Below are 9,480 nucleotides of genomic sequence, written 5' to 3'. Positions count from 1 at the left end.
AAGAAAGCTCGCAGAACCAAACAGAAGAGGTGACACAAGGTAAACGTCAATAAGAAAGCTCGCAGAACCAATCAGAAGAGGTGACACAAGGTAAACGTCAATAAGAAAGCTCGCAGAACCAATCAGAAGAGGTGACACAAGGTAAACGTCAATAAGAAAGCTCGCAGAACCAATCAGAAGAGGTGACACAGGGTAAACGTCAATAAGAATTATATTCTGTTTTATTCGCCAGTTACTAAATGTGACACCTGGCGGGATGTGCTTGTAATGTTTTTTATTTCCTGAATATTTCATCCATTTGTAAGATTACTTCAATGAAAATAAAATAATCTGACTGAAAAAAATGAGTTGTAAATTTATTTTGTTTTCTAAATCCATCTCTTGATCCTACTATTAACAAGATTATGTAAATTAAACTAAAACTACCACATAACTGCTTGCTAGTTTATGATAATGTGTTATTAAAGCTTTAATACGCGAAAAAGTTAACATCTTAGTTTGAAAATAATTCCAAATTGAAATATGAATCCATCATTATTCTAAAAAGTTGTATTAAAATTTTATTTTCCACAATTGAGAAATGACATCCTTATTTTATTATTAGACTTTAAACAGGAAAGTCGTGCACGTACGCAAGGGGGGGGGGTCGCCCGTACCCTCTATTTTTGTGATATAAAAAATACTGCAACTAAGTTCTTGTTCATGTGCACGTACTCACAGTTTTCTGTTTTCTAAGCCGGCCTTACTTACTTCTCAAGTTCTTTTTGGCCCTCTGGTGAGAATATGTCCAACTGTTTCGGACCACTTCGGTCAACCGAAGACACCGATTTTAAAAACCACTGAGTTGAGGGGCCGAAAGCCTGCGCAACTTCCTGGAATTGTTGACGTTGTTCCGGTAAAGAAAAACACAGCGGTACCGATTGCTGCCGCAAGGAGGCTGCAAAATTTAAACCAGGTTATTTTGATTAAAACATAGCTGTTAATGAACTGAAATATGGTAAAATATCAGTCTTTAAACTACCCAATCTCCAAACGGCGTTAAGTGGATATTCAACTGTTTTATACTTTCATATTTACAGGTGGAATATTATATCTTAATTTCTAGATCAAAGACATAAAACATTTATTTATGGTATTGCTTATTTTCTAAACTCATAAATCACAAGAAAAAACAGTTTGATTCTTAACAAGTATGTTGTTTTATAATAGCAAGTTGTGGTTCAAACAAATAACAACCATTTAGCAAGCTGTGGTTCTAACAAATAACTACCATTCAGCAAGCTGTGGTTCTAACAAATAACTACCATTCAGCAAGCTGTGGTTCTAACAAATAACTACCATTTAGCAAGCTGTGGTTCTAACAAATAACTACCATTTAGCAAGCTGTGGTTCTAACAAATAACTACCATTTAGCAAGCTGTGGTTCTAACAAATAGCGCAATTAAGCAAAACGGTTTAGCTTAATAGGAAACATCACTTTAATAAGTGAAGATTCATTTTAGAAGAAAGTATAGTATTACTGTGTAAACCTCTAACGTAACCTTGGTGATCATTAGTAGATCACCAAGGTTACGTTTTGTTCTACTGTAATGAAGGGTAAACAACTTTCAGGTAAGATAATAATGATCACCATGGTTACGTTAGAAGTTTACACAGTGATAATAATGATCACCAAGGTTACGTTAGAGGTTACACAATGATACTAATGGTCACCAAGGTTACGCTAGAGGTTTACACAGTGATACTAATGGTCACCAAGGTTACGTTAGAGGTTTACACGGTAATACTAATGATCACCAAGGTTAAGTTAGAGGTTTACACGGTAATTACACAGTGATACTAATCTTCTAACGTAACCTTGGTGACCATTAGTATCACTGTGTAAACCTCTAACGTAACCATGGTGATCATTATTATCTTACCTGAAAGTTGTTTACCCTTCATTACAGTAGAACAAAACGCTTCTTTGTTCCAGAGGAAACCTCGGATTCCAGGGATTCGATTGATCTAATTCACACACACATAAAAACGTATTTTAGAATCACAAAACACCTTATTTATATGTAATCATAGAATGTGAATCTGATATGAGTAAGATATGTAGAAAAACAAAACAGCACATTGAGTGTTAATTCGTTATTACAAATACTCTGTTTTGTTTTCCGGCTAAGCACGAAGTAGTTTACATATAACTGCTATCAACAACAGAAACTTATCAACCCACATACATTTAAAGAAGAAAATGTTTTAAACCACAATGATTTAGTCAATTTTTGGACAATATTCATACCTCAGATTTGACAAGAAAATGGATGACTTTTTAGGCTAAAACTTGGGATGAAATTAAGTAGTCCGATATGTCCCCATCATATTTTCTTACCATTCTCCAGCGACGAGCGCTCTGAATTTATAGGCAGAGTTAATAATAATAACAGTAATAAAAATAAATATAGTGTGGTTGAAATACTATTATTATACACTCTCCTAATTGTTAAAAATCCCCAAGGGACGAGATTAAAAATGTAGTGTTTAAAAATATAACAGGCCTAATACTAATGTCTTATGACAACTATACATGTATTTGTAATAATTCTTTGCTGGCTTATGAAAGGCGTAAAAACCATAAAAACTACTGTTGTATCAAACAGTGTTCTAGCCACTACTGTATTTCTTGTACCCCACTAGGCCTGAAGAGCTCTGGATTGAGTGAAACGGCGAATAGGGTATGGTTGGAATACTATTATTATACGCTCTTCTAATTCTGGAAAAAAATTACTAAGGAAATATATATAAAAAATGTAGTGTTTAAAAATGAATTAGGCCTTATACTAATGTCGTATGACAAGTATAGTGATATATTCTCTTATGGCAGTCAATTTGTTTCGACATTTTAAACAACTGGTTTTAATTAATCCAGTCTTATGAACAAGCAACACATGCACATTCTTTTGTTTGAATTAATTGTTTATTTTTTGTATAGGAGTCCATAAGGATGAATAATTTTCTGAAAACCTGAATACTCCTTCCAAGTATTCCACGTGAATTGTTATAAGTCAGAAATCTGTGTGAAAACCTGAATACTCTTTCCAAGTATTCCACGTGAAATGTTATAAGTCAGAATTCTGTGTGAAAACCTGAATACTCCTTCCAAGTATTCCACGTGAAATGTTATAAGTCAGAATTCTTGTATGAAAACCTGATTACTCCTTCCAAGTATTCCACGTGAAATGTTATAAGTCAGAATTCTGTGCAGAAATGAGTAATTTGTGTCAAAAGACTTTTAACATTAAATCAGTGTAATTTATTGTAAGGAACTGACGATACAATTTGTCTCCTACATACACTTTAGATGTGGAACTGACGATACAATTTGTCTCCTACATACACCTTAGATGTGGAACTGACGATACAATTTATCTCCTACATACACCTTAGATGTGGAACTGACGATACAATTTGTCTCCTACATACACCTTAGATGTGGAACTGACGATACAATTTATCTCCTACATACACCTTAGATGGGGAACTGACGATACAATTTATCTCCTACATACACCTTAGATGGGGAACTGACGATACAATTTGTCTCCTACATACACTTTAGATGGATTACTTGTCAGAACCTTGTAATTCAGAAAAGGAACAAAATATATATATAGACTAGGGTAAATCATTACGTTCTTGTGAGAAATATGTCATCCTCTGAAAGTGATAGTGATATGTTCTGTAGTTTAGGGTGTTATGGTGGGTTTATACCACCAAGTCTCTACTTCTGCATATACTATATATTGTTACGTTTCCGTTTGTTAATTAACTTTCCGTAACTTCGTTCCGACGAAACTTTAGCGACACAAGTGTTTACTTAATAAAACTGGTTTATTCTTTCCGAATACAACTTTACGATACACTTATTTTCAACAATCGCTCTATAACAAACGCTATATCAACGAACGTCAACAATACTTCTGACTGCAGTTCAATTACTCACTATCTACACACACATTATCGCGTCACGTTGTGAGCGTCTTATTTATATACCAGAAAAACACATATTTAGTAAATGCTAGGGCATTCACGAAGGAACAAGATACTTCTAGAAAATAGGTGGCGTGCCAATAGTCACGTGATCTCGCTGACGCAACAGTGGGTTTATACCATCAAGTCTCTACTTCTGCATATACTATTGCTCATAGTGCAAGTAATAGTTAAATTATGGTAATATTTGTGCTTACCTTCTGTGATGCCGAAAGTTGGCCTAGTTCCTTCTTATTTATACAGTGTGTTAGGTCTTTTATACTGAAGGTCATGCATAGCATAAGCTGCCACTTATTAGAACGGAAACCACTATCTGAAAATAATCAAATAATTAAGAGTACAATAGTCTACAGAAAGACAAGCAATATTTAGGCTTAACTTTCAATGCAAATCAAAAACCAGCAGATTTTGACGAGAAAAAATTACAATACACTTTCAGTTCAAATGATAGAGCTCTTATTTAGCATATGAAACCGGGTTCGATATCGTCAGAAGCAAAAGTTGGGTTCCCACGGGTAAATGTTTTGTTCAAGTACTGGTTTACTTCAAAAACTTTATTTAAGTTTCTGTAAGCACTTCTACAGAAACATGTCTATGGTACGTAGATTAAAACGATCCATTTATAAATTTCATGCCATATAATATTAGAGACTTCTTAGAATCCTGATTTGTTGGATATACAGGGAGCTGAGTACATTGTATGAAACTATTTTGGAGACTCACCACGTCCTTACAGTCCATGTCGCCGCGTCCGGCTATGTTTTATCTTCCGACCATACATCTTGACGATATCTCAGAAGCGTAGTTTTTATTGTAAAGGGCTCCGTTGTAACACTGTCATGTTCAAAGCACATTACTCCTTCCTTCAGGCTTTCCATAACCTATACAGTGTACGAGGATGACAGTTTCTCAGCGTCCTTTTAAACAGTCTGAAATCCCAGAACTACATAGACACCACCTCCGTCGACTGGACCGGTAGGTATTTGTACGGAATAGAATGAATACTTGTCTCGTTCTTCAGCTGCTTGAAGTAAGTATGCTCGCTTGAACGGGAGATATGGCTGGAAGCCTTATACTGGTGAACCTATACTCTGTTGGCTTCGCTTATAGACTGAGATCCTTCTTTATTACTTCTCAAACAGTTGCCTGGGACACGTGGACGACTTTTGCCACTGACCGTTGTGTTCGTGGATTCTTAAGTTTCACAAGACTCCGAATTTTGCTTACCACGGCTAGGGACTTGTTGCAGGTCTCTTTCTGGGTGGTTCTAGTGGCTTAAGTTGATTCATATTTCTTAGCTTTCCAATGTCATTAAGAACAATGGGTATCCTCGTCTAGGAAATTTTAAATCACCAAACTGTACACATCTTTAGGATCTGAGTTTATGAATATTTTGAGTTGGAAAAGACCACCTACGTAACGCCAAGTAATGTCAAGATATAAAGCGCCATCTATCAGTTGATTCACCACTTGCCAATGCGTTTAATCGATTTCGGGGATTTCCATCCCTCATCTGTAATCCTAAATAAGGTATAACTTAGTGACAACTGGTGAATCGAATGATACATTGGGCTTTGTATTGATTTTGAGTATTTCAAACAGATTGTCTGATGGAAAGTACAGAAGAATAAATAAGTGGCATGAATGCTAAATGATAAAACCCTATAACCCGAGTGCTTTCGAAAGGTGGACCTTTCTTCTTCAGAGGCAAACTAGGAATGAAGCATCAATGCTACATATTCTCCAAATTATATATGAGCAAAGATTCACTGTAGTCAGTAAAATACAGCTACAAACACTATAAAAAAATCAACATATAGTTCTGATACATGCCGTTCCATCACGACTTTATGTTGGCTGTGATTGTCACATGACTTCCTGATTTTATAATGAACAAAAATATTTCATAAAAACAACAACAGATATGGAAATAAAAATACTGAAGCATAAGGAAGAAGAACGTGAAGTCATTTTTTTAACAACGAAAGTTTTGATTGTTTGTGAAAACTATTGTTAGAATGTCAGTATTATTTACTGTTCAAGCACAATTTATTATTTTGAACTTTAGTAATATATTAGAAATACAACTAATAACTGTTACGGTTAACTACACTAAACAGTTTTAATAGCTTAAATTATACTTGTCACCAGACATAGCATTAGGCCTATTTGTATTTTCTAACACTATATTATTTACCAAGTCACTTAGGGAGAGTTTAATAAAGGACTAGATAAAGAATACAGCGTTTGAAAATATAATAGGCCTAACACTAATATCTTATAACAAGTATAATTAGATATAATAATACTTGTCACCAGACATTAGTATTAGGCCTATTTATATTTTCTAACACTATATTATTTACCTAGTCACTTAGGGAGTGTTTAATAAGGGACTAGATAAATAATACAGCGTTTGAGAATCTAATAGGCCTAACACTAATATCTTATAACAAGTATAATTAGATATAATAATACTTGTCACCAGACATTAGCATTAGGCCTATTTATATTTTCTAACACTATATTATTTACCTAGTCACTTTGGGAGTGTATAATAAGGGACTAGATAAAGAATACAGCGTTTGAAAATCTAATAGGCCTAACACTAATGTCTTATGACAAATATAATTAGATGTAATTATGCTCCGCAAGATTAGAATCATTATAGCTTACCTGGATTTTTCTTTGAATTTCGTTTTCCAGAACAACTTTTGGATTTATTCCTTCTTTGTTCTACATACCATGATGGACGCTCTACCAAAAAACTATAGTTTCGAAGAGCTTTTTCGTACAGAGGAAGGTCCCTCATGATCGCACAACGCTGACCGCGAACGATGGCGATTTTCTGTTTCACTTGTAGAACCTCCGAAGCGGTTGTTTCTATCTGTAAATATACATCAGATTCATAACCAGTTCCTAATAAAACCTGAACTTTAGACAAGCAGGATCCTTAAACATAGTCGTCACAATATTTCTAATATCCTCGGAGGTGGTTAAGGATCAGTAAGTTGAACCGACCATATTGAGTATTACAACTAGTTTCCCTGTTGTCATGATAATGGTTCGATATGTTACAGACTATCTCTCTTCTCTAGTCTAGATAATGAGTCAGTAAGACAACTAGATAGATATACGTCTTCATACCACCTCCTGTTTGACACCCCCCATCTCCCTTCGGGCTCAATGGTAAGTTAGAGAACTTATATATAACACTCAGTGGGTACAGCGCAGATACCCCATTATGTAGTTTTGCGATTAGATTTAGGCGGTGTGAGCCCCCAGACTTACCGCTCAGGAGAATACAGATAAACCTGTTTGGTTGTGTAATAAGACTAGACACTGATAAAGATGAATACAAATAAACCTGTTTGGTTGTGTAATAAGACTAGACGCTGATGAAGATTAATACAAATAAACCTGTTTGGTTGGGTAATAAGACTAGACACTGATGAAGATTAATACAAATAAACCTGTTTGGTTGTGTAATAAGACTAGACACTGATGAAGATGAATACAAATAAAGAACCATAAGATTCAGGCATAGCCACACATTAGAACTGCTGGACAAAGGAAGGGAAACCCGTGAGAAGCATCCACCGCCAACATATCTTCACTTAGCTAACGAGCAGGATTGAATGCTTCACTTATTATACTCCAACAATTCAAAATTCGAGGCGTGTGCAACAGGATATTACGGCTCGAACCTTGGATATTCTGGTCCACAGATCAAACGCTAACCACTAGGCCATGCCTGATCCTTGTTTTATAAATAGAAATTGTAAAATTTGTTTATCTATATCTATTTGTCTATTGGAGTGTAAATTGTGTACATATGTTTGGGTGTTTTTTAGAATTTTTTCGCTAAGCTATACAAAGGGCTATCTACACTAACCCTAATATTGAGCTGACACACTGGAGGGAAAGCAAATAGTTAACAGTGCTCACCGCCAACTGTTGGGCTAGTCTTGTCTGACCTAATAATGAGATTTGACTGTCATCGCACTTACTGTCCCAAAGTGTGGAATAAGTGTTTAAGGTATCGGGACCCAAACCTAGAATTCTCAGATTCACAGTACGAGCTCACTGATCCGTGATCCACACTTGGCCATAAGGAAGTTTGGAAACTTCGTTCAATTGTTTATTAATGTTAATCTACAGTCCAGTACAGCTAGTTCACAAGGCTTAATGACTTTTTGCAATTACAGTTTTTAACCTAGGAAATTTACTTCAAACTTAGAAATTTAATAAATTTCAACAAGTCTGAGAAATTTTGGTGGACGAAGCTTTGATTATCAACCACTCAAACAAGAATAACTTCGTGATAAAACGTTTGATATTTCAGCGTCTTATATTTTTACCTGGACTATTCTGGGTGCATTTTTACACAAACTCTTGTATTCGAACACAATATCATACGACGACAACATTTATTAACACTTTTTCTGTTATAATGTAGATCAGGAGATAAATAAAAAAACAAGAGGGAATCCTCAATAACCGCGACACTTAAAATTCTTCTAGGCAGGACTAGAGCAAATTAATCTATGAGGCCTTTTTTTCTTCTTTTTATTACCTATATTTTGTGCACCAGCAATACCAAGCGTGGGGCGCACGTATATCTGATTCGATTATATTACTCATCAGGATCTCTACCAGCCTACCCTCAAACTAAAATTCTTCTTCGCAAAATTAGAGTAAATTAATCTATGAAACCTTGGGCGTGGTCAAATACATCAATCTAAAGGGTTTGATCACCTGAGTCCAAAACTGTAATAAGATCTCAAATCGGTGAAGAGATGACGAAGGTACGAGCTAAAAGTTTGTACTTGAAAAACTCGGAGCCATTTTATGAGCCGCTTTGCCGCGGCTGAAAACACCTGGAGTTTAATTTATGCATCACTCAAAGAGAGCAGTTATCGTCCTTAACAAAAATCTGGGCCACAGATATGGAGTTCGATGTCATGGTCTGACTGAACTTTCAGAGGTAATAAACTCTAGATTTCCGATAATATAATCAAACGCGAGCTGTTCTGCTACAGCCACGTGATTGGACAAAGCTTTGTGTAGCATGATTGATCTAAAGATATATAAGTTTGTACTTCAGATTGAAGACATATAAACTTGTACTTCAGATTGAAGACGCATAAACTAGTACTTCAAATGGAAGATATATAAGCTCGTACTTTAGATTGAAGATATATAAACTTGTACTTCAGATTGAAGATATATAAGCTCGTACTTTAGATTGAAGATATATAAACTTGTACTTCAGATTGAAAATATATAAACTTGGACTTCAGATTGAAGATATATAAACTTGTACTTCAGATTGAAAATATATAAACTTGGACTTCAGATTGAAGATATATAAACTTGGACTTCAGATTGAAGATATAAACTTGTACTTCAGATTGAAGACATATAAACTTGTACTTCAGG

The 9,480-nt window shown here is 35.1% G+C and overlaps 1 protein-coding gene across 1 annotated transcript; it reads right to left on the bottom strand.

Moving 5' to 3' along the window:
* Positions 1-750: 750 nt before the first annotated feature.
* On the bottom strand, positions 751-6,850 carry LOC111083931 (the record flags this gene model as incomplete). Its single annotated transcript, XM_022380677.1, has 4 exons — positions 6,715-6,850; positions 4,236-4,351; positions 1,923-2,007; positions 751-937 (listed from the first exon to the last, which is right to left on the bottom strand). Coding segments are annotated over exons 1-4 (524 nt in total), but the record flags the coding sequence as incomplete, so codon positions are not given.
* Between the last annotated feature and the right edge of the window lie 2,630 nt (positions 6,851-9,480).

This window comes from Limulus polyphemus, unplaced genomic scaffold (genome assembly GCF_000517525.1).
Source record: "Limulus polyphemus unplaced genomic scaffold, Limulus_polyphemus-2.1.2 Scaffold12213, whole genome shotgun sequence".
In the NCBI taxonomy this organism is placed as follows: domain Eukaryota; kingdom Metazoa; phylum Arthropoda; class Merostomata; order Xiphosura; family Limulidae; genus Limulus; species Limulus polyphemus.
Note: the sequence above shows the minus strand (reverse complement) of the source record. Positions and strands in the feature narration are given on the sequence as shown.